General features: G+C 41.7%; 1 protein-coding gene across 2 annotated transcripts in view; it reads left to right on the top strand.

Annotated features, from left to right (window-relative positions):
• ADK (adenosine kinase) overlaps positions 1–25,728 on the top strand; it is a 298,775-nt gene that overhangs the window by 217,500 nt on the left and 55,547 nt on the right. For both annotated transcript variants that reach the window (XM_081956528.1, XM_081956529.1), the window contains exons 8-9: positions 8,214–8,249; positions 11,982–12,096. In XM_081956528.1, the coding sequence (XP_081812654.1) occupies positions 8,214–8,249; positions 11,982–12,096 (151 nt within the window). The remainder of the gene's footprint in view (positions 1–8,213; positions 8,250–11,981; positions 12,097–25,728) is intronic.

Below are 25,728 nucleotides of genomic sequence, written 5' to 3'. Positions count from 1 at the left end.
CAATAAAGAGAGTACATAATCTTGATAATTATAAAAAATTCTCCTGTATTGTCTTGAGCCCTTTTCAGTGATGCTGGACAGGACTAGAGGGGGAAAAATAACATTTTAGGCCCCTTAATATATTTTTCTGTTCATGTATTAGACTTTTTCCCAACATTTTTGTCTTTAATGTGTGTGTGGTTTTTTTTTCCTGAGTGTAAGATGAAGACCAACTCCATCCCAATGCATTAGTTCTTTCAGGAGGAGCAGTGGAAATTACGAGTGCTGGATTTTAATCCTGTATTCATTCAGGGCATCAAATCCCAGTGCTCCAGATGGTGATTGCAAGGCAGAAGCAAATGAGCGCATGCAGAACAGGGGTGGGTTGCTGCCGGTTTTACTACCGATTTGCAACTTGAGCACGTCAGGTGCACAGGTGCACTTTTCAATGTAAATTGACAGTGAACTGTGCACGTGCAGTCACTGAAATCCAAAATGGTGGCGGTGAGGAAACTGGTTCGGGGGCATGGCAGGCTTGAGTCTCTGCCGGTTCTGTAACCCAGGCCTGACTTCCACTACCGGTTTAGCCAAACCGGCAGCAACCCACCTCTGATGCAGAACCTGAAGTTTATGAAGTTATCCACCAGAGCAGGGGTGTGAAACTGAAGGCCAGGGGGCCAAATCTGACCCATGGGGTACTTAGATCTGGCCCACCAGGCTGCCCTGGAAACAGTGAAGGACCAGCCCATGGTGTTTCTGCCAGCGAAAACAGGCTCCTGAGCTCCATTTTTGGCTGCCATGGCCTCCTACAATCCTCTGCCAGTGAAAATCTTCGCTGGCAGAGGGTTGGAGGAGGCTGCGGCAGCCAAAAATGGAGCTCGGGAGCCCTTTTTCACTGGCAGAATACTCGGGCCACCACAGGCACCCCCAACATGAGTGACGTTGATCTGGTGAGGCCCACCACAGTCCCCGGAGATCAAACACAACCCTGATGCGGCCCTCAATGAAATCAAGTTTGACACCCTGCACCAGAGCCTCCTGGAAATGACATTAAAGCTTCCATTTTATTATAGTTCAGATATTGGACAAGTCACAAGTTAGTCCTGCAGCCATCAACTAGGCAGCCTTGTCTCCGAAGCGCCTTCCGGATTGACTCACCCTGAGAAGTTTTACAAAGGCTTCTGTATATAGTACAAGCCTCATTTGGTTTAAAAATATGTCAGAATCATACAGGAAAGGGCTATGTAGTACCAGATTGACCAAATCCAGAACCCTTGTTAATTGGGGAAGATTTTAGGCCTGAGATACTTTTGCCAAGGACGTTATGCCAGGAAAGCTGGAAACACCACAAGAGCCGTGGTGGCGCAGTGGTTAGAATGCAGTACTGCAGGCTACTTTTGCTGACTTCTGGCTAGCAGCAGTTCGAATCTCACGGGCTCAAGGTTGACTCAGCCTTCCATCCTTCCGAGGTGGGTCAAATGAGGACCCAGATTGTTGGGGGTAATAGGCTGACTCTATAAACCTCTTAGAGAGGGCTGTAAAGCAGTGTGAAGCGGTATATAACTCTTAAGTGCTATTGCTAAGTGCTATCTGGTGAAGCCTTACCATTTTCAAGTAGGGTCACAGATATTATGGGGATGGTTTAAAAATGGTAGATTGGATCCGTCAAGGGGTCCATTTCCAGCAGTGTGCCAATTGCAAATGTAATGTTCATTTTCTTGTTCAGTTATTCTATCTTGAAGCAATGTATGGGTTAGAACTGCAGGTCAGAATTTCACTGAGATGCAGGTAGGTAGTCAGTGTCTTGAAATCAAGATGGCGTGAAGAATAAGATACATTTGAGCCAAATTGTAAATCAGATGCATTAGTTGGTCAATCTGGAGTTCCAAAGATTAACTTGGAACATAAACAATGATAACATAAATTTGAAACAAGGAAAGCAGAGTTTTGTGAAGCTGGAATAATGAAAGCAAGCTTCTGTTTCTGCATCTTCATTCCAATTCTTTGATGAATTGATGATGGAATTTAATTCCAACCTCTACAGTTGAGAAGTTGGAGAAGGTCCAATAATGAGTCAGAAGAAAGTTGGTTTGAAAAATGCCCAGCTATGTTTTGATTAGAGGCAGATACTGTTTATCTGGGATCTAAAGAGATCTGGAAGCTTCCTGAACATCCTTTGTGAGTTAGTGGTGTTTCTGGAGTTGCCACCACTGCCTCTGAGTTGATTCGTCCTCTGACAGCTTGATGCACATTAGCAGCAAGTTCTACTTTGTTCAGTCATCACCTTTATTTGAGTACTTTACGTAGGGAAATCAGACAGATACTATTATTATTAAATGTATATAAACAGTATATTATTAAATGATGCTCTGGTTAATTACCTACAAATTCATGTTTCAGCCCAGAAATTATGCCAGATAGAACAAGAGTGAGGAAATAACAGTCAAGAATCAATACTCACTTCAAAGGACAAATATATTTCAGCGGCAGTATATAAGATATTTGGAAATTTATCCAAGGTCCAGAACTACATAGATATTGTGTAGATCCTGCCTTAGGCACAAAAGCTGGATGGATAACTTTGGGCCAGTCGCTCTCTCTCAGCCCAACTCACTTTACAGTTTTGATGTTGTGGGGAAAACAGGAGAATGGAGGCGTATTATGTATATTTGAAACCCTTGAGTTATTTATAAAATAATAAAGGTGGGATAAAAATTAAATATATGCAGAAAATTGAAAATGATCTTGGAGCATAAGAAAGTATAGTCCAAACAGAATTCAGACTCATGAAAGAGCCTACACACACGCACGCACACGCACGCACACCCACCCAAAGGTGCTTTCCAATGGTGGGTTGCACATTTCGTTACCACTGATTTGCCCCGCATGTGCAAAGCGGGTGCATGCACCCGACCTTCCCTGCATACACCTGGCCTTCCCTGCATGCACTTTGCTCGCGCGCACATTCCACACATGCGCCCAGCCTAAAAAATGTACCTAAATAGGACGGCATAGAGCCAGGATGGGTGGGGAGTCCCACCCACGATTTCCACTGAATGCCACCTTTGGTGCTTTCCAAAAGAAACGTGGAATTTCTTGGTTTTTTTTCTTTGAAAACATTTCATTTCTCACCCAAGAAACTTCCTCATTTGAGAACTGAAGAAGCCTCTTGGTTAAGAAGTTTGTTTGTTTTTTAAAGAAAACCCAAGAAAGTTCAGCTGCCTTTTCCACACCTTTGGGACAACCATGACCTGGATAATTGAGAATCTTCCTAGACATACACACGTACAGTTTCACTCCTGTTCTGGTTGGTTCCTTCTTGGTCAAGAAGGAGAAAGAAAAAAGTTGGCTTATCCTCTTTTCCAGAATCCACAAAAAACTTGTCTGAGATATTCTCTTCAGCTGTCTATCATCTGTTTCTTGGTCTTGACCCTCCACTGATGCCTTTTAATACTGTGTTCCCTTCAGAAAGAGAGAGAAGTGTTTATTAACAGGAAACTGCTCAACAGTTGTAGTAAGGACTCTAGTTGTCAGATTTCTCTTCCATAGAAGGCTGTCTACCCTTTAGATCAAGAGAGGGCAACTATGTCCTCCATGGTGGCTCAGGAATTCTGGCAATTGAAGTCCACATATCATAAAGGTGGGCCATAGTTGCCCATCCCTGCATTAGATTCTTTTTCTTCATCTGAGAAATCCATAATGGAAGAGAAATCAAGGCCAAATAGCCTTCACATCATGTTTTCAGAGTCTTCAATACTGCACAGAACACAAAAATATTAGTGTTTTGAATCAGTGATATATAGACATTGATGTAATAAATAAATAGGATAGTCATAAAATATATATCGCCCCCACTGAAAGAAAATTCCATGTTTGAAGGGAAAAAGAGGCCCAGAATATTTCATGGCCCTTATGTATGTAATGCTTGCCATCTATGGCATTATTATAGATTCTTTTTCAGAATGATAAAACTAAATAAGTATTTGGATGATCCTCCATTTTTGAAAATGCAGAGATTTTAATGCCTTGTTAGTGAATTTCTGCTAAATTTATGAGCGTAATTCCAACAGACCAACCAGCATAGTTCTTCATACCAGAAAATCTCTTCTAGATGATTGTGGGCTCCCCTAGAAGCAGCTGCTGAGACCGTGGAGAACCGATAAGATAATCATATTTATATAATCCACCATTTTCTCCATTTTTTAATTCCACTCAATGCTTAATATTTGCATATCAAATTGATTTATTGCAACAAGTATCTATAAAAACTAATGGTGGTTTTTTTTTTCATTTTAAAGGATTTAACAAGTTGTTATAATATATCGGGTGTTGCAGAAGTTGAAAATTTCTGATGGTCCAATGTTGTTAACAAATGTTGTAATTGTAAATATTTCCATCAGGTTGTACCGGATAAATGCTATTTACCTTTTAACACAGAGCATCTTAAAAATTAATCTTCATCCTCAGTCAGCTTGCCCAATATCTATACCTCACTATTCATCCCGTTTTTCCATATTGTCATCCCCCCCCCCCCTTCACTTTCAAAGTTGGGTTTCCCCATTGTCAATTTGGCATGGGGAAAAGGGCTGGTTTTTTAAAAAAAAATTAGACATTGCATACAATAACTTTCTAACTGACAGAATTATTCCCAAAGATATCAGAGCTTTAAAATATTTAGATCCTAATACTGCTCTTCCAAAGTGCTTGATTTAACAGCTGTAATGCAGGCTGCCCATCGTGGTTGTAAAACTTTTACTTACTTTCTTTCTTTCTTTCTTTTTTTTTTGTGGTGGCTAATCAAATACTGCAGTTGTTTAGCAAAAGCCATAGTCCTAAAGTAAACCTATGATTGGCTATGGGTGCGGTTTTACCGTAAACCAAAAAATGGGCAGTTTTCAGCAAAACTGCCCTGAAACTATAGTTAAGTGACTGCAGCATTGTTGCTGAGCCCCTGAGATTCAGTCATGTGACTGGGGGGGGTGGGGGCAACCCACAGAACTTTGAATTCAGCTTGTAAGTAGCCCCAAGGTAGGTCGGTTGTAATTTTGAAAGTCACTGAGGACTACCTGTATATGCATAAGCCGAAGTTACCCAAATCAGAAAACAAACACCAATTGTTGGCTTCCTGTATTTCATATTTGACAGTAGATAAGTATGATGATATAACATCAGATTCAGAAAACCAGATCCTCTTTCATTAATTGGTTTAATTAATTGGCATTTTCTGTAAAGATACGAAAGTACATGTTAACGTGACAGAAAACAGTCTCAAATAGCAATAATAGCAATAGACCAGTGGTGGGATTCAAATTTTTTTACTACCAGTTCTGTGGACGTGGCGTGGCTTGGTGGGCGTGGCAGGGAAAGGAAACTGCAAAATCCCCATTTCCTCCTGATCAGCTGGGGCTCAGGAAGCAGAGAATAGATGAGGGCGGGGCCAGTCAAAGGTGGTATTTACTGGTTCTCTGAACTACTCAAAATTTCCACTGCCAGTTCTCCAGAACTGGTCAGAGCCTGCTGAATACCACCTCTGCCTTATATATCACTTTAAAGTGCTTTACAGCCTCGCTAAGCGGTTTACCAAGTCAGCCTCTTGCCCCCAACAATCTGGGTCCTCATTTTACCCACCTCGGAAGGATGGAAGGATGCCTCAACCTTGAGCCTGGTGAGATTTCAACTGCCAAACTGCCGGCAGTCAGCAGAAGTAGCCTGCAGTACTGCATTCTAACTGCTTCTGATAGGATAGTGTTAGAGCTGAAGAAGTTTCTTGGATGAGAAGCAAAACGTCTTCAAAAAAATAAACAAGAAAGTCCAGTTGCCTCCTGAAAAAAGCATCTTTGGAACAACCATGACCTGGCTAACAGAGAATCTCTACATGACAGAAAGCAGTTCAGCATTGCTCGCTCTCTACATACTATTTCTACAGTGCACATTATACACTCCTTGTATACCATGAGGGATGATGAGAGAAAACAATTATTTTGCCTAAAGCTATTTATTTCATTAAATGGGGATTATGCAGGAAAAATATCAATATCCTGCATACACTGAATATACTTCTTTGGTCCATTGATTAGCTCTTTGATCAATTCCCATCAACCCTAATTACTTGTTACAGTGGCTGTAGCTGAGAGGAGCTACTTATAGTTCTCTAATTTGTGGGTCAAGAGACCTGTTTTCATAACCAGAAGTTGCTTCTTTAGATATTTTTCTTCTTTGTTGTTCTTGTTGTTATCTTTCACTTTTGCTCTTTTATAACATCCTTTTCTCTTTCTTCTTCTACATTTCCCTAGTTTTTAAAATCTTTTTTTAAAATTTTGAAACAAGAGAAACTTGCTTTCTCAACCTGTGGAGAATGGAGTAGTCATCCTTGGTTGGTTGGATGGGCTCCTTCTAATCATCGCTGGTCACAGTGAGATTTTGGACTGCTGGTATTTCTAGAGGGTGGGGGACTCATATGCATTTGCATCTGAGGCAAAACATTTGTGTACAGCACGGGTGTCAAACTCAAAACTTGTGGGCCGAATCTGCCCCACGGGGTGCTTAAATCTGGCCCGTGGGGCCGGACTGGAAATACCAAAGAACCGGCCTGTGGTGCCTCTGTTGGCCAAAACAGACCACGGGTAACCCCTACGGGGCCTGTTTTCGGCCTCCCAACAGCACTCTGCCAGCCATAAATGGGCTGCGCAGGGGCGTTGCGGGGCCTCCATGCGGCCTGCTTTTGGCCAGCACAGTGTTGCTGGAGGCCGGGGAGGCCAAAAATGGGCCACACAGGGGCCTCGCGGGGTGTCTCTGTGACCCGTTTTTGGCCCGCAGAGTGCTTCTGGAGGCTGGGGAGTAGTGTGGAAAGGAAGAAGAGAAGGAAAAAAGCACATCTTGAGCCTGTGTCAAACACCCACCATGACCATGCCTACCCCAGCCACGCCCACCATGACCACACCCACCACCCCACTCCACCTTGGCCCTCCAAGGTCAAACATAACCCTGATGCTGCCCTCAATCGAAATCGAGTTTGACACCCCTGGTGTACAGAGACAATCTGTGTTGAAGCTTTCACGTTTATTTTCTTCCTCTGGAAACCACATCACAATGTTTTGATTGCCGGCACCTGTGTGGCCTTTTTGACTTGACAATCTGGGGATTCCTATGCCCTGAAGGACATCCCAAGGCAGCAGCTTCCATTCAGGAGAATATCTTGAGATATTTAAACATAGCACTCTAAGCATCTCTAGGAAAGTTGCTAAATTTGTTGCTCCTGCCATCGCTGTTGGGTGTTTCACTATCCAACAAAAGCACTTTCCCATGTATGGCTTTATCTGTAACTCGACAGCGGGTATTTTTCTCTGCAATATGACTGTGAAGCCTTGAGCAGGGACACATTGTCCTAGATCACAGCGACAAATATTTGGACATGTAAGGTCATCTTCCTTGATTTGTGCTGTCATCACACGGTCATTCGCCCAACGTGGCTGCTGTCAGCCAAATTCCTACCGTACTGACAATACAAGATCAGATTGTCACTCTAAAGTGGGTAAAGTAGAGTTGATTTGAGCCACAGTTGCCACTTTGGGTTGCATCTAAGGCAAATTCCCAGCTACAGTTGCTGGAAACATTGCCGTGATTAGCCATGATGACCATGTTAATTCTCTTTGTCCATCCTGACGTTACCCATGAAGGGGAAACCCTGCATTTTATTTCCATTATGTGTGAAAAGCATTGACGTGTCCTTGCTGTCACACCCAGGAGTCATTTCAATGCAAGTGACTGAAGGGTTTGCATGTGACCAGACTAAGAGGCTGAACTTGTTGATCAGAAAGGTCGACAGTTCGGTGGCTCAAATCCCTAACGGAGTAAGCTCCCGTAACTTGTCCCAGCTTCTGCCAACCTACCAGTTTGAAAGCACGTAAAAAATGCAAGTAGAAAAATAGGAACCACCTTTGGTGGGAAGGTAACAGCATCCTGTGCGCCTTCGGCGTTGAGTCATGCCGACCACATGACCACAGAGTCATCTTTGGACAGCGCTGGCTCTTCAGCTTTGAAACAGAGATGAGCACCACCCCCTAGAGTCAGGAACGACTAGCATATACGTATGAGGGAAACCTTTACTTGTAGACTAAGATAACTCTGTAAAAAGGGGATTGCCTGAAGCACCTTCTAAATACATTATTTCTTTATTATCTAGCACTTTATAATTAACTGCTGCTTTTTAATTATTATTATTGTTATTATTTCAGGAAGCTGCCTCTTTTGCTCGAGAGCAAGGCCTTGAGGTGAGTAAGCCTACATTACACACTAAACAGATTCTAAAGGGTTTTTTTTCCCCCATTGCTGATAATGAAGTTCTTTTGGACAGTGATTGATGTGCTATTATCCTCTCCAAGCTTCGCTGCGGTTGCCATAGAGACTTGGCAGTCGTCATGGTTTCTTTGTTCTGCCAGCTCAGTGTTATGACGCACTCTGCGAGGTCTGCACCCAACATCGCCTACAGATGTTATTTATTGAATTTTGAAAAGCCTCTCGGGAAGCTGAGAGGTTGGGCGCAGCTTCAAGCTGCCTCTGCAGATACGGAACCTGCCAGCCGGTTCCGCTAAAAAGCCACCTCATTAGCTGAATTACACTAAAGATCCTCCGCGAAAAAGCCAGGGCCCAGCAAGGCAGAATTCGGGAACTAGAATGCCATTTTGAATAACCTGGACCTGTACTGAACACCGATTATCCCGATGCAAATGACTTTTGCGTGCTGAATTGTTAACCGCTGATTAGCAGGAGTCCCACAGCCTCTCAGGAGAGTAGGCTGTTCTTTTGTTAACCTGTCCAGGGGCTGTTCCCCCACCCTCCATCTGGGTCCGCCTCTTCACATACACACACACACACACACACACACACACACACAAGCTCCCATCTTTTGTTCAGCCTGTCAACTGCCTCCTTGTGAAAGGGTCTCCATTTCCAGAGATGTGGGTGGGTGCTACATCCAAACAATTTGATCTGAGGAATCAGTAATTATAGGACGGGAGGCTGCCCCCAAACAACAATCACATAACAACCAATTTCTTTTAGATTTTTACGGTCTGGTGTAAATGCAACGACACCCTGTTTAGATTTGTTTGCTTTACTCCTTTCTCAAAGGGGTTGTTCGTAAGCTCCCTTCTGCATCAATCAGGCCTCAACAGCTGGGAGACCCATAAGCCCAGTCTGTGCCTTTCCTCTGTGCGTGTTTAAGTACAAAGGAGAGGTTAGGGAGGAACATCTGGCCAGTATGTGTGTGTCCCCAATTTAGATCGCTTCAAGATAACACCAAAACATGCTCCTCTGTACCATATGTGTTGGCTTTGTCATTTCGAGGTCTGTTCTGAATTGGGATGGACACTTCTATGAAACCAGTGCTACGGGGAAAACTTTATTTTCTGCAATTAGATTTTGTATAACCTAGCTTAGCATTAACATAATTTAATCAAAGAAAAGCGCAGGTGGTGTATATTTTCATTTTTCCCTTGAGTAAAGGAATGTGGAACAAGTCTGATTTAAATTCGCACAGAATGACAAAATCATGCTTACACCTTTCCCTTATGTGCAAATATGTGCAAGGGGAACCTTTACCTTTACCTTATTCTTTATAAGATGAGAACTGTTTTTCTTAACTGAAAGACTAAATGTTTTATATTTAAATAGAAGTCCTCAAATTGTATGGGGAATCCATCCTGGAAGTATTTTTTGGAGCAAAACAATTTCAGCATGAATCAGGAAGTTATCTTTCCTAATGTTCTTGAAGATTTTATAAAAGGTCCTGTGGCTAGCTATTTTTCCACAATGTGGGAATTTTCTAAGCAAGAACTTTCTTTTAATGTGCAAAAAAAACCTTCTTCGTTATTTTGAAAAATGTAATCTGCTGCAACATGCCATTTGGAAGGAGATGTTGAGCAAAAAAGATGCAGATTTTTAGATTAAAAAGAATAACAAAATCAGAGAATAATAAGATGCAGGGAGAGCATCATTGGGACTAAAAGGGACTTTTGAAAGTAAGATATCCAGAGAGAAACGTATGAGGATATTTTTGTTTTCCAGTGCAGATCAATGTGGCTTAAATAGCCTTTATATACATAATGGAACCCGAAGAATTTAGTAGAGTTTTGTTTAGCATAACATTTTTTAAAAGGAGGGATAATTTGTTGTATTGTATGGAGCACTCTATTAATTCAGCATTTCCGTATAATTTGGGTAATGCAGTCATAAGGAAAGAAGTTGGAGGGGGGGGGGGATCAACCTGTAAATTGAATTCAGGATTTTGCTATGAGAAAAGACCACTTCCAAATTCTTCAAGTAAGATAAGGAGGGCAGATAGCTTTGTCCTTAATGATGTTTGTCTGAGGACTCCCAAGAAGTGGAGTTGACTGGTATTTACAGATAGTGGATGACCCTTCAGCAATTCTGGGTTCCTGGATAGAATCCATTTCCTTGGAGAATTATGTACAAGAAGGTTGAGTTAGCTCTCTCTATAAGAACTACTCTGATAGTATCAGTCTGTGGCCACGGAAGATCTTTAAGAAGAATTACATTCACTACATGGAACATTAGCCACTTAAGATTGGTTTAGTGATCTATAAACCAGAAAAAGAAGGATAAAGAGAGGGATATGGACCCTGTCCCTACAGAGACCCCTATGCCTCTGGCTCTTGAAGAGAGGTTTTTTTTTGGGGGGGGGGGGCTTTTTTGAAGCCTCTTTGTCTCCTGAGATGTAGAGAAATTGCTGAAGCCATGGAATTATCCTCTTCTGGGTCATGCTGTTAGATAATGGAAAGGTTGGGACAGATAGTAAGAGTCGCTCCAGCAATGGTGAGGCGGCTGATTCATCATATTTGGAGGTCTCTTCAAATTCTTCCTATAGGAGGAAGGGAAATATGAGGAGGAAAGAGCCTAAAAAGAACTTTCCTTTGACTTGGTTTGGGGCAGATTTTGATCTTGTTGGTATAGGTTGGATCAAGGTGGTTCTGTTCTCATTGTTTCCTGTTTTCCAAGATTGAGTTAATATTTTGTGAGAACTCTCCCCTTAATGGCTGGCTCATACCCAAGACCAAGTCTGAATTCCTTCACATCTTGGGAATCTGCTAAAGAGGGCCAAGGGGACAGAGGCAGCAATAGGCTATGGCAACCCCTGCAGCCTGAAACAGCTGATCATCGGGAGGCCAATCCAATCGACAATCAGCTGCTTGTGCTAATCAGGCTTTGCTGAAATTGAAACTGAAACATGTTGTTTGCTGCAAGGAGGCAAATTCCAAAAGCTAGGAGCGTCTTATACTTCGGAGCGTCTTCTATTCCGAAAAACACAGTAAATAAAAAATAACTGGCCAACAGTCTATTTCTCCTCATCCCCTTCTTTGGTTTGTCAGGCCTGCGGCTGGTTCCTTTTGGGATCTTTGGCCTGCCACACTAATATTCTATTATACTATGCTGTTTCATTAGTGGGGAATTGGGAGGGGGAATAGTAAGGAGTAGAATATGATGTTGTCAAAATAAAATTCCTTTCTAGAATCTAAGGTCATCCTTTCTCTTTGCACCTCTGCACCTGACCAGAACTGGATGAGTGGAACTGCCAGCTTGGCAGTGGAAGATTGAACCATGTGATTGACTTGTGGGTGTGGGGGCAAGATCTTGAACTTTCAACTGGGTGGGGAAAACCAGGAAGCTTTCAGATTTGGATTTTCCCAGATGTGCCAACATGACTGTCTTAATAAATTGGAACTTTGAGCAATACTTTGCCTTGGACTCTGATTTAATTTTGGATGCTATTTGGAACCCTGACATTATTTCAGTCGTGGAGAAACTAATTTGCTCTAATCAAAGTAGCTTGTCAAGCTGTGATTTCATTCTGACATCAGTGTTCCACATTGATGTTCAACTAAAATTAACCCCTCTGCAATTTGTTGAAAAGTTTATGATTTGTCTTTGATAAATCATGCTGCTGCTTTCAAGATTCTTCTTCTTTTTTCTTTTGCTCTTCCAAGACGGAGGACATTGAAGAGATTGCCCGAAAGACTCAGGCACTGAAAAAAGCAAATCCGAAAAGACAGCGCGTGGTGGTGTTTACTCAAGGGAAGGATAACACTATCATGGCTACAGGTACATGCTTTTTAAAAACATAAATTTAATAGAATGGAATGGAATGGAATTATTTATTTGCTAATTCTTTATTCACCACTGCTGGTGACCTTTTACCGCTGCACCAGTGGTGGGATTCGAAATTGGTTACTACTGGTTCTGTGGGCGTGGCTTGGTGGCCGTGGCAGGGGAAGGATACTGTAAAATCTCCATCCCCCCCCCCCACTCCAGGGGAAGGTTACTGTAAAATCCCCATTTCCTCCTGATCAGCTGGGACTCGGGAAGCAGAGAATAGATGGGGGCAGGGCTAATCAGAAGTGGTATTTACCGGTTCTCCAAACTATTCAAATTTCCACTACCAGTTCTCCAGAACAAGTCAGAACCTGCTGAATACTACCTCTTTGCTGCACTATAGAGAGTATTTTAACTTACTGCACCTGTGTATGGTTTGCCAATTGCACAATGGCAGATAGGACAGCTCGCCAGAGAGTCAATGTCATTACCCAGAGGATCATTGGTTGCCCTCTCCCTTCTTTGGAAGAGCTTTATGGCTCCTGCTGCCTTAAGCATGTTCAAAATGTTCTTAAATATCCATCTCATCATGGGCACCCTTTTTTTGAACTATTACCATCTAGCAGACGGTACAGGATAACAAAAACAGGGACAAATAGGCTGAAAAATAGCTTCTATCCGAAAGCAGTAACTATACTGAATTCTACTGTATAGTGCAATATAAATGCAATATCAGGAGTTTTCAATTCAATTGCATAGAATGTGAAGGATGTGTGTTTGTGTTTTATTTGTATAGTTATAATGTATACTGAAGATGGCATTTAATTTCGTTGTACGAGGTGCAATGACAATAAAGTTAACTAACTAGCTAACTAACCAAGTGTGATTAGACACAAAGAATTTGTTTCCGGTGCTCAAGCTCTCAATGTACATACAACAACAGTGATAGATCATTAACATAGTCATTGTAAAATACATTCATCATAAAACATTAGATACAATATTTAGTGATAGTCACGGATACTAAATAAGCAATCAACATAAATCATACTAAGATACTAATTAAACAATTTAAATCATAAAGTACAAGTAACAAGTTATAGCCATAAGACGATAAGGAGATATCCTGTTTTCTTGCAAATTAGACCTCCCCGGATAATAACCCCAATCAGACTTTCGAGCGCATGCGCTAAAATAAGCCTTCCCCCAAAAAATATTGCAACACAGCAGCAGCCATGAGGTGACCACACTCGCCGCCTCCTGCACCTCAAAAATAATAAGACCTCCCCCAAAATAAGGCCAAGTGCTTATTTCGGGGGTCAAAAGAAAATAAGACCCTGTCTTATTTTGGGGGAAACACAGTAGGTAACAGGGAAGGTGAGAATAATGATGGTAATACTGCCTTTTTAGATTGTTTGACAGTGTTGTGGGAATTAGTTGTTTAGGAGAGTTATAGCATGGGGGGAAATCCTGTCCTTGTGTCTAGTTGTCTAATTTCGATATTTTAAGGTTTAGAACTCTAAAAGAATAATTTTAAGAATAGGGCATTTGATTTTCTTGCCGTGCTTCCAAAGAGGCTTAGCAAATGAGAGTCAAATAAAGCAACAAAACGGTTTTAAGAGAATGCACTGTGTGAGTAATCCTGGTGAGTTTGGTAAAAGGAACACAGCAGTAGGCAGAACCAGTTGTTGATAATAAGAAAACCTTTGTGCACACATTTCCTAGGGAATGTGATAATATGAGAAGGATCGGGCTACTTTTATAGGATTTTCATATCTGAGCATCTGTTCGTTTGGATTTGTGTTTAGGAGAAGCCTGGCTTAATTTTATACTTATCCAAGATATTATTTGGAAACATTACAAGATCCTATATGTAATGACTATAAAAGCCACTTTTCCATTTGAATAGAAATGTGTTTTATATTTTGATACCGCAAAATGTTCTTTTTATCAATGTTGTTACATTAGCAACCAATACTCCAGGGATCATAGAGAGTATTATTTATCTGGTGTAAGGTCTAAACATAATTTTACACATTGATACGATTTCAAAATGTTAAGGATACCTTTTCCATCTGATGCCTATGCATTGATATGCACTGTGTTTGAAAAAGTTTGAATTATTTACATTCATTTAGATTTTCTCTTGAGTTGTTTCTATTTGATTATCTGTATCAAAGCTCACCAAGTAACAGATGCTGTAAGGATTAAATTCATGTAAGTTGTAACAGAGAATACAAAATTTGATATACTGTGAAGTGAATTTCCAGCTGTTTTTTTTTTTTAAAGCAGGAAATTCCACTTTTGGTTTTTTCCCACTTGAGAACTTTTGGTCCTTAGAGAGCAAAAGTGAAAAAGGAGCTTGTGTAGGAATGAAGTGATCTATGATATGCCATTTTAATCATTAAAATATGACTTTTCCTGCAGTTGGACACATTGTCTACATTTTCTTGATTTAAATAGGGTTTTTGTAGTGGGGGGGATTTATCTTGCATTTTTGTCTAAAGCAGCATATTTAATTCAGTTCTCTACTGCCTCCTCCATGGCTTTGAACTTAAGCTAAAGTCTCTTTTGGAACAGATTGTCAACCAGCAAGTCTACAAATGTTTTGGAAATAACTCTGCTAATATCAGGAGCCAGCATGCTTTTGAAACAAACTCTTTCTTTCTTTCTTTCTTTCTTTCTTTCTTTCTTTCTTTCTTTCTTTCTTCTTTCTTTCTTTTCCATCCCTCCCTTTAGCAGGCCAAGGACATACTGTCATTGTACAGTACTTTGACTCAGTTAAGACGCTGAGCTTGTTGATCAGAAAGGTTGGCGGTTCGAATCCCTAGCGCTGCATAACGGAGTGAACTCCCGTTACTTCTCCCAGCTTCTGCCAACCTAGCAGTTTAAAAGCATGTAAAAATGCAAGTACAAAAATAGGGACTACCTTTCGTGGGAAGGTAACAGCGTTTCATGAGCCTTTGGTGTTTAGTCATGCTGGCCACATGACCACAGAGACGTCTTTGGACAACACTGGCTCTTTGGCTTTGAAACGGAGATGAGCACTGCCCCCTAAAGTCGGGAACGACTAGCAGATATGTGTGAGGGGAACCTTTACCTTTTACCTCATGAGGTCAAGAATCAAAAATGTTGGCTACATAGTCCTGTGAATTTGCAGTTGGTTGAACTTGTTTAATGCCTATCCATGATTTTGCATCATCCTGGAGGGAAGGATTGTATGGTGCCAGTGGAATGGAAGACGCCATGTTGAAGGAATGGTGGAAAGAATGAAAGAATTATCCTAATAGAAATAACGAAAGAACTATCACTCAGGTAAAGGAGTCTGAAATGATTTTTAATTCATTATAACATGATTCTTTGGAGTATAAGAAATCGGCGGGGAGATACAGCACAACCAGACTTATACGTTTCTGTTGTTATAGCCAATGTGCTGTCCCTGAGGTTGGTAGTCATTTGGCTGACGTTTCATTATCAAACTAGGTAACCTCATCAGAGCATACTGAAGGAGCTTGAATCTGAATCTCAGCTGTCTCCAAAAGCTGTTTTCCTCCACAACAGAAATGCCTAGTAGATGTCCTTCTAGTAGATATTTGATGAAACATTTATTCTTTGCCCAAGATATATTGAGGGGAGAATTTCCCAGGAACCACACTTTAACAGATTAACAGAGTTGGAAGGATAGGTCATCTAGTTCAACCCTCCCATCCAAGCAGGAGACCTACACCATTTGATGAAGCTCCCACAACTTCTGAAGGCAAAGCTGTTCCATTGGTTGATTGCTCTCACTGTCATAAAATTTCTCCTTATTTCTAGCTTGAATCCCTCCTTCTTCAGTTTGCATCCATTGTTCCTTGTCTGGCAGGTGCCTTTGAAAATAGCTTGACTCCTTCCTCTCTGTGGCAGCCCCTCGAATATTGGAAGACTGCTAAGACTTTATGATTCCTTGATATGCTGATTAGGGAAATGAGCTATGTTGTATTCAAAGCCATCTGCACACTGGTGTGAGTTGTTTTTAGAGATCGAGAGAAGATTGAGATATTAGGTGCCATATTTCCTGTTCACAGATATCATTGCCACATACATAAGTGTACTTTGGCTTAGTGTTTAGGAACTCTCTTAGAATGAGGCAGTTGTGGAGTTAGCTTACAAAATCCTTAATAAATTGGCTGGTTTTTAAGCTTCCCTGATTCTGTACTTCTCTCAGAGGATTCCCAATTGTCTGGTTGGATGTTCCATTCAGTCTTTTAGAAATAACCACACCACAGGTCAGAGATGGGTTTCTACCGGTTCAGAGGGGTTCGTCCGAGTAGGTAGTAACTCGGCCGGCCAGCCCCCCAAGCCAGTTCTATCGGCAGCACTTACGGCCAATATCTTGTTTTTTGCTTCTGCGCATGGGCAGAAGCATTTTTACCTACTGCACATGTGTACCCGAAGCACCTCCCTGAGCGAACCAGCAGTAGAAAAAGCCATAACCCACCTCTGCAACAGACTCCTCGGCCAAAGAACCCATGTAGCTAGGAAAGGTTCATCGTTCTTTCAAATAGAAAGGATAAAAAGAAAACTGGCCAGACTGGGCACACTTGGCTCCTTCCAGGGGTGGGATTCTACCAGTTCGGACCAGTTCGGGCGAACCGGTAGCTCCAACGATAGCTGGGAGCAAACCGGTTCACTCCGACGATCAACTGAGTCCGCCCACCCACCCCTGCTCTATCCTGTCCTTTATTTCCTTTCTGGTTCATTTCAATTGCACAGCACAGCTGATCCCCCCCCCCTTCAGTTGTTTTACTTATCGTTGCTGACTTGGAAAGTAAGCAGCTAAGCTTCTAAATGCTCCGTTTTCAGCTCTGCGTGCATGCGCAAAGCACACATGTGCACAAAGTGCGCACTCACAGAACCATTTGTTAAACCAGCGGCATCCCACTGCTGGCTCCATTGCCCAGAAAAGAGAACCAGTTTGATGTAGTGATGAAAGTGTTGGTCTAGAACAGGGGTCTCCAACCCCTGGTCCGGACCCGGTCCGTGGCATGCAAACAAGCAAAGCTCCTTCCGTGTGGTGGAACCACACTTCTTCTGGTCTGTGGAAAAACATTTCTCTGTGGAACCAATCCCTTGTGCCCAAAAGGTTGGAAGCCACAGATCTATAAACAGGAGATGGTGAGTGCTAGCCTCACCTTCCCCATGAAAGCCAGCTAGATAACTTTGGGCCAATCATCAGCAAATGGGGAGTTCTACTCCGGCCTTAGGCAGGAAAGCCAACTGGATGACTTTCGGCCAATCACCAGGAGACAGTGAGTTCTAGTCCCACCTTAGGCATGAAAAAATGGCTAGGTGATCTGGGCCAGTCATTTTCTCTCAGCCAAATTCACCTCACAGGGTTGTTGCATTAGGTACATTCACCACTTTGAGATATATATTAAAAAAGGCGAGATAAAAATCTTTTTTTTTTTACATATGAGCAGGAGAAGGCAAATTGAGAAATGTAGGAATAGATAGGGAGAGGGGCAGAAAGCCCTCTCCTCCCATAATGCCATTACCTTTGTTGTTATTTTTCTGACAAAGAACCTTCGATCTCAGCTATATTGATAGTAAATATAAAAAACTTGCCATTTAGGAGTTTGGGATTTGCTTTCATATCCATACAGAAATAAATCGGCCCCTGATGTGGGAGAGACCACAGACATTCAAGTTATTGAGAGAACCACCAGGCTGGTAATTATGATTCACAATCGTTGGGATGTGTATAGTTTTATCTAGCCAAGATGATATATTTCCCAGGGGTCTTGGGATTATCTGAACTCATCACAATGTAATCCACCGTTCCCAAGACCCCAGGAACAAGTTGCTTTCACCTACCGTAGATGTCAGCCTGATTCATATTAATTTGCTTCCTCAATTTCTGTATAGAAGCCTGCTGCTGATCTTGCTGCTGAATATTAAAAAGCTTTTAGCAAGAAGAAGCAAAAAAAGGTGTTCCCTCACAGCTTTATTATTCTGCCATGTAATGTATTTTTTTTCAGTCTATAAGACACACTTTCCCCCCAAAAAAGTGGGTGGAAATGTCTGTGCATCTTATAAAGTGAATGCTGCTGAAGCCCCACCCACCTGCCAGTCCCCACCCTTCGGCCTCTGCCTCCCAGCAATTTACCTCCTTGCAGCAAACAGCCTGATCAGCTTCAGCACAGCCTGATTTAGCACAAGTAGCTGATTGGCGGTTGGATTGGCTTCTCGAAATACCACTGATCAGCTGTTCCAGGCTGCAGGGATCGCTGCCGCCCATCACTGCCTCTGGGTGGCCCATTTTTGGCCCCCGCACATCCTGTTTTCAGCCTGTTCCGCCCAATCCCTGCCGCCTGGAACAGATGCATGGAGGTCGGAAATGGGGCGTGTAGAGGCAGCAATGGTGGCAACGATCCCCACAGTCTGGAACAGCTGATTGGTGGTATTCCGGGAGGCCAATTCAACTGCCAATCAGCTGCTCATGCTAAATCAGGCTGTGCTGAAGCTGACCAGGCTGTTTGCTGCAAGGAGGCAAATTGCTGGGAGGCAGAGGCAGATTTTTTTTCTTGTTTTCCTCCCAAAATCTAGGTGTATCTTATAGTGCAAAAAATATGGTATTTTTAATTTCAGGAATATCCATCCCGACAAGGACATTTAAATAATCTGTGGGAATTAAAGTAGAGAAAGAGTTTCTTAAGAAACTCAAGGTAACTCAAGGTAAAGTTGGTTATAGAACAGGGGTGGGGAACTATGGCCCATTTATGACTTGTGGACTTCAAATTCTGGGAGTTGAAGTCAACAAGTCATAAAGGGGCCATAGGTCTCCAACTCTGTTATAGAACATCTGCCTAACTTGAAAAAATATAGGTGTCCAGAAAAAAAATTGATCCGTGGTGGTGCAATGGTTAGACTGCAGTATTTCAGGTTAATTCTGCCAACTGCCAGCAGTTTGGCAATTCAGGTCTCACTGGTTCAATTTTGACTCAACCTTCCATCCTTCTGCAATCGGTAAAATGGGGACCCAGATTGTTGGGGGCAATAGACTGACTCTGTAAATCGCTTAGAGAGGGCTGTAAAACACTGTGAAGCAGTGTATAAGTCAAAGTGTTATTGCAATCGCTATCTAAGAAACTCGAAAAGTCATGGAAGATGGGCCTAGTGGCAGAGTTCTGGAGATTGGGAAATGATATTCCTTTCTTCAAAAGAAGGAAAAGAGGACCCAAGTAACTTGCACATGGGTTAATGAGACGCCAATGATGGACAAAACTTTGGAATAAAGTGTTGGTTTATGGACATTTAGAAATAAAGGCACAGCTTAGAGGGAACTATCTTACAATACAATAATACAATAGTAGAGTTGGAAGGGACCTTGGAGGTCTTCTAGTCCAACCCCCTGCCTAGGCAGGAAACCCTATACCGTTTCAGACAAATAGCTATCCAACATCTTCTTAAAGACTTCCAGTGTTGGGGCATTCACAACTTCTGGAGGCAAGCTGTTCCACTGATTAATTGTTCTCACTGTCAGGAAATTCCTCCTCAGTTCTAAATTGCTTCTCTCCTTGATTAGTTTCCACCCATTGCTTCTTGTTCTACCCTCAGGTGCTTTGGAGAATAGTTTGACTCCCTCTTCTTTGTGGCAACCTCTGAGATATTGGAATAATGCTATCATGTCTCCCCTAGTCCTTCTTTTTCTTAAGCTAAACATACCCAGTTCCTGCAACCGTTCTTCATATGTTTTAGTCTCCAGTCCCCTAATCATCTTTGTTGCTCTTCTCTGCACTCTTTCTAGAGTCTCCACATCTTTTTTACATCGTGGCGACCAGAACTGAATGCAGTATTCCAAGTGTGGCCTTACCAAGGCATTATAAAGTGGTATTAACACTTCACGTGATCTTGATTCTATCCCTCTGTTGATGCAGCCTAGAACTGTGTTGGCTTTTTTGGCAGCTGCTGCACACTGCTGGCTCATATTTAAATGGTTGTCCACTAGGACTCCAAGATCCCTTTCACAGTTACTACTACTGAGTATGGTATCTTCCCCACAAAGAAGTCAGGATAAACTAATCTGATTTTCTTCTTAGTAATGTGCCTACTTTAGTTGAGCACATATAGTGGGTCAAGCAGATAAGCTTGATGGAAAGAAGGATGATCTATTAACAAAGCAACCAAAAAGAAAACATAGGTTAAATCCAAACAACGGGAGAAGATTATGAAAAGGGCTCAGCCAGAGACCTCCATAATTTACGTTCATCTATTTCTTGGTCTAGTCTGTCTCATATAAGATCTTTAGATGGCAACATGTGGACTGGACAATGGTGTAGAATTGTGTTGTGTCCCACCAGTAGACTCAGATAGTGAGGAGGTTGGGGAGGAACATGGGCCAGTCCTGGGGTCGGGGGAAGGCTCTGAAGAGTGCTCTGCATCGGAGGCAGAGATAGGGCCTGGGCTGTCTGACACTTAGCAGATGCCTTTGGAGTCAGACATCAGTGGGGCAGAAAAACAGCTGGAGTCTGTTCCCAGTGTGCGTATGCACAGAGCTGCCAGGAGAAGAGAACAGCTAAAGAACAAGGGTCGGCTCAGGAGTAAAGCCATAAGAGGACAGTGAATGGCCCTTCCCATAGGGAATAAAGAGGCGTGAAAAGGTAGGGGAGTTTGCAGGAAACATTTAGTTCAATTCATTAAGGTGAAGATCTGCTCCTGACTTCTTGCCAAGTATTGTCTGCTACAGATTCGTGTTTGGAAGATATCGGCCTGGCAGCTCTCCAAGCCTGATAAAGGTCTGTAGTTGTGAAATCTCTTGAAAGACTGTTGACCTGGACTTTGCTGGAGAGGAGTTCACTTTAAACTAAATAAAAGGGGTTTTGTCGGGACGGGGAATTGGCTTCGTGTTTTTGGGAACTCTAAGTCAGAACAAATTGGTTGAACAATCACACCAACTGCCCCATAGGTCAAATATGAAGGTCATGAGTGGCATATTGCTGGCTTTGGAGCTGTTCAATATATTTACCAATTACCTGGATCAAAAACTATGATTATCTGATTTGCAGAGAACATGGGAGATGGGGATGGGGAGTCGCATCTTAGAAAAAAATGTGAAGATTAAAAAGAAGCTAAAACAGAAACAAGCAGCACTGCAGCAGTAAGAAATGCAGGGTCCTGCATTTTGGATAGGAAAAATCAAAGATGGAAGAGACCACAATGAGCAGTAGGATGTGACAACAGGACCTGTTGCAACAGATCACACACACAAGGAGCAGCATGTTGCCATTGCAAAGAAAGTCCATAGAGTTCTAGGCTGCATCAGCCGAAGTATAGAATCAATCTGAACAAAACTCCTTGTTTATCTTTATTCTCCATTGGTCAGACTAGACCAAGAAAAGTGCATCAGTTCTAAGCCCTGCATTTTGAAAGAACATTAATAAACAGATCTTGAAGGAAATTCTTACAAAGAAGAGGTGAATAAACTGTCAGAACACTATTATAATTTCCAACAGTGTCTTGATGTTTTTTTTTTAAAACCTACAAAGAAGATTTGGAGACATTTATCCATTGTTACAGCCTCAAACCTTCCCAGCTTCAATCTCAAACTGTCTAACCGTGGACCTCACCACATTTTTAATAGGTCCGTAAAGGGGGCGTGAATAAGTGAACCAGCGTGCCTACCGTCCCCGTCTTACTCTCCCCATTTATCTGTATTTACTTCCAACGTTCATGTTTATGTTCATACCTATACTTGTTACCTTGTACATGTTTGACAAACAGTGAGTATGTTTAGGATGGAGAGGAGATGCCTGCAGGGACATATCCTAGCGATCTTAAGAATCTGAAGGCTGTCAGACAGAACATGAGCCAGAATTGTTCAGAGCTGTTCCAGGAAACAAGACAAGAAAGAACTGGTTTAAATTATAAAGATTTAAATGATAAGCAGATTTCAGTCAGACATCAGAAAAAATAATCCTAATCACAAAAGTAAAGGCTCCCCCGCATATGCGTGCTTGTCATTCCCAACTCTAGGGGGCAGTGCACATCTCCGTTTCTAAGCCGAAGAGCCAGCGCTGTCCGAAGATATCTCCATGGTCATGTGGCTGGCATGACTAAACGCCAAAGGCGCACGGAATATGGTTATCTTCCCACCAGAGGTGGTTCCTATTTTTCTACTTGCATTTTTTATGTGCTACCAAACTGCTAGGTTGGCAGAAGCTGGGACAAGTAACGGGAGCTCATCCCATTATGCGGTGCTAGGGATTTGAACCGCTGAACTGCTGACCTTCTGATCGACAAGTTCAGCATCTTAGCTACTGAGCCACCACGTCCCTATATCCTAATCATAAGAGATGGTAAAAGAAAGTGGAACAAAGGGCCTTGGGCAATGATCAGATTCTCCCTTGCTGAAGTCAGATGGCTCACAAGAACCCTGCAGTGGGTTGTTGCACGGGTTGGACCGGTCATTTGCAGGGTCCCTAATCTTGAGTGTTAAAATCCAGCTTTCTATGGAAAATCTTAAGATTATTTAGGTCACTAATATCTTGTGCTGCTGCTACTGATTTTTGGGTTGGGGGGGGGGGAGCGGAATCAACATTTAACAAAGTCTATATGTCTTCATGGCCATTCATCATTCTAGCCATTTTCTATCCACTGCAGGATGAAGGCCTCTTCTGCGTGTTTCCTACCTATATGGTGCTGAGCTTTCTTTTACCTTTTTAATTTCTTTTTTATCAAGTGGGATTCATTCTACGACTCCCTTGATCCACCGGCCATCAGTTCTTCTTGCTATGCGGCCAGCTCATTTCCTTTTCAATTCTTTTGATGATATCGCATACTTTCCCTTGTTCTCTAATCCATGTGCAGGTCTTTCTCTCTTGTCTTATAATGCCAAGCATGTAACTTCCAGTGGCTCTTTGTCCCACTCTTAGCTTTTGTATCGATTGTGAGCTTAGTGTCTGGGTTTTGCTAGCATATGTTAGAACAGGTAGCACAAACTGATCAAAAACTTTTCTGTTCAGGCACAGGGAGAGGTTTTCTTGAGAATTGCGCTTAGCTTGCCAAATGTCTGTCAACCACATTAAATACACCATTCAATTTCCTTTATTGTATCACCTTCCATTGAGATCCGTTGGCCAAGGTATATATATAGTGATCTAGCTATGTCTATGTCAGGCCTGCAGCCATCTTTTCTTTTGGGTCTTTGGCCTGCAACACCTTCTATTATTCTACTATGCATTTTCTATTGTGGGAAAATGGGAGGGGGGATTGTACGGCGTTAGATGTTAGGTAGCCATAACAAAATTCTTTCTAGAAGGCCAAGGTCATCCTTTGTCTTTGCACCTCTGCACCTGACCGGAATTGGATGGGTGGAACTGCCAGCATGGCAGTGGGAGATTGGACCATGTGATGGACTTGTGGGTGTGGGGGCAAGATCTTGAACTTTCAACTGGGTGGGGAAAACCAGGAAGCTTTCAGATTCGGGTTTTCCCAGATGTGCCAACGTGGCTCTCTTAATAAATTGGAACTTTGAGCAATACTTTGCCTTGGACTCTGATTTACCTTTGGATGCTATTTGGAACCCTGACAGTCTAGTTCTTCTCTTTATGACCATTATGGAACCCTAAATAATGTGGTTTTGCAAACAAATATTCCAGAACTTGTGAATTGCAGCAGTCAGTAAGCCTGATAAACCTATCCATTGGTTGCATGCCTAAGGTGGCAAAATCGATTCAGTCAAAATCAAGTGAAGGAATGTGTAGAAGAGGAATCATTTTCATACTCTTCTTAACCAGCTGTGGTCCCATGCATTCATCCATCAACCAACTGATTAAAGAGTTCCAGAAGAACCTGGTCATACTGGGGGAGACACTGCTCTCTTCCATAATATGACAGTGTGGATAGGGGAATAAAGGTGTAGGATTCATTATGGGAAAACAGGTTCCAATTCATTCTCATCCATGGAAACTCAAAGAACATCCTTTGTGATCCTGCCCATCCTACCTCAACTTTTATTTCTTATGTCTTGGATTGCTGGGAATTATAGTTCGCCAAATTGTTAAAGGTGCAGATCTTAACAGCCAGGTTGCTTTTTGGTTTCCCAAAGAGACCCTGTTGTACCTGTATTAGAAGCTGTATTAGAAGCTGGCTGACAGTTTATTTCTGGGTAAAATGCCAGTAGCTGTTAACTATAAATTCCAAAATAACTTTGCTCCAAGTATTTAAGAAATTGTTCCTCCCACAACCCACTTCTGTTCATTGAAATTGTCTGACAAGTTTGTCAGCAGTTGCTATAAGCAACTTATAGCAACAATCAAAAATCCCATATAGTTGATAAATTAAAATCTATTTATCAGATCAACTCAAACCTTTATTACAGTCTTTAGGTCAGAGTGTACAACAATAAAATGCATAAACCTGTAATTATTAGTAGTTAAACTTTTTAAAAAAGACATAAAATGCAATAAAATGCAATAAAATACTTTATAATACTAATTGTAATACAGATAACAGTGGCAATCACAAAAATATTTAAAAACTTATCTTTTAAAATAGTTTTTAGTAGTTGGTTTTAATACTGCTTAATTGTTTCTCTAAATTGTTTTGAATATCTCAGGTTTTAGTTTTATGTCAATTGCCAAAAGGCTCTGAACTTGGTAGTGTAATTTTTAATAAACTCAAGATTTAAACACACGTAGCTGAATGTTAAAATGATAAGCATTGTTTGAACATGCTTTTCAATGGCTTCTATGATATTCTGCTTTCATTCACGGTGAAGCTGCTAATCTAATTATCAAATCTTAGAAGTTTTTGTGTGATAAGGAAATTATTTGAGGACTGATTGTACTTTTGATTCCATGTGTAAATTAAATTAGGGGATCCGTTGATTTATATGCTTAGTAGATTCAAGATAGAAGAGCTTACTCCACAAGGTCAGTTACATAAGCAAACATAAATGTTAAGTGACTGAGTCCAGGAAAGCTGTTCATACATAAGCTTAGCTGAATCTCTGTGCTGTATTATTATTCATGGTAGCCAAATAAATGTCAATAATAAAAGAGAATTAAAGATTTTCATTTCCCAGAGGTAATTCTTCTAAGACTGCTTGATCTTTCATTTCATTTATAATTCATTTCTGTATCAGGATACAGCTATTCACCAGGCAGTGTATGACATGAAGTCGTTTAATAATGATTAAGAATGTAAAAATGTATGGCCCATGGGTAGTTGTCAGAAGACGTACCGGAGTATTATTGTTTTTGCCATGTTCTCATAGATCCTTCCGCTCTTGAATATCAAGCATCCTTCTCTTCACACATCATTCATTATAAAATATTTAATGAAAATGAGATGTCTGTGTCTTAATTTGCCATGTATTACAATGACTGAAATTTCTTACGGAAGCTGAATGGCTTGGGTTGGGAGAAACGCTTCGCTTCTGAAGGACAACAGCACAATCCATAAAATTGGATTCTTCCATATGCCAAAGGCACAGAAACTGTAGACACCAAAATCAAGAGATCTTCCTGGACTTGATTGCCAGGACAGTGTCAGAAATGCTAAGTGAGAAAAGGGGACCCAAGCCCCATCACAGAAGAGGTGGACAGAGTCATCCTTCAAACTTTCCTGCAGGGGTGCAGGAGAAGCCCCCAGCACCGT

Source organism: Natrix helvetica (genome assembly GCF_964273705.1).
Source record: "Natrix helvetica genome assembly, chromosome: 5".
NCBI lineage: Eukaryota > Metazoa > Chordata > Lepidosauria > Squamata > Natricidae > Natrix > Natrix helvetica.
This window is presented reverse-complemented; position numbering and strand designations above follow the sequence as displayed.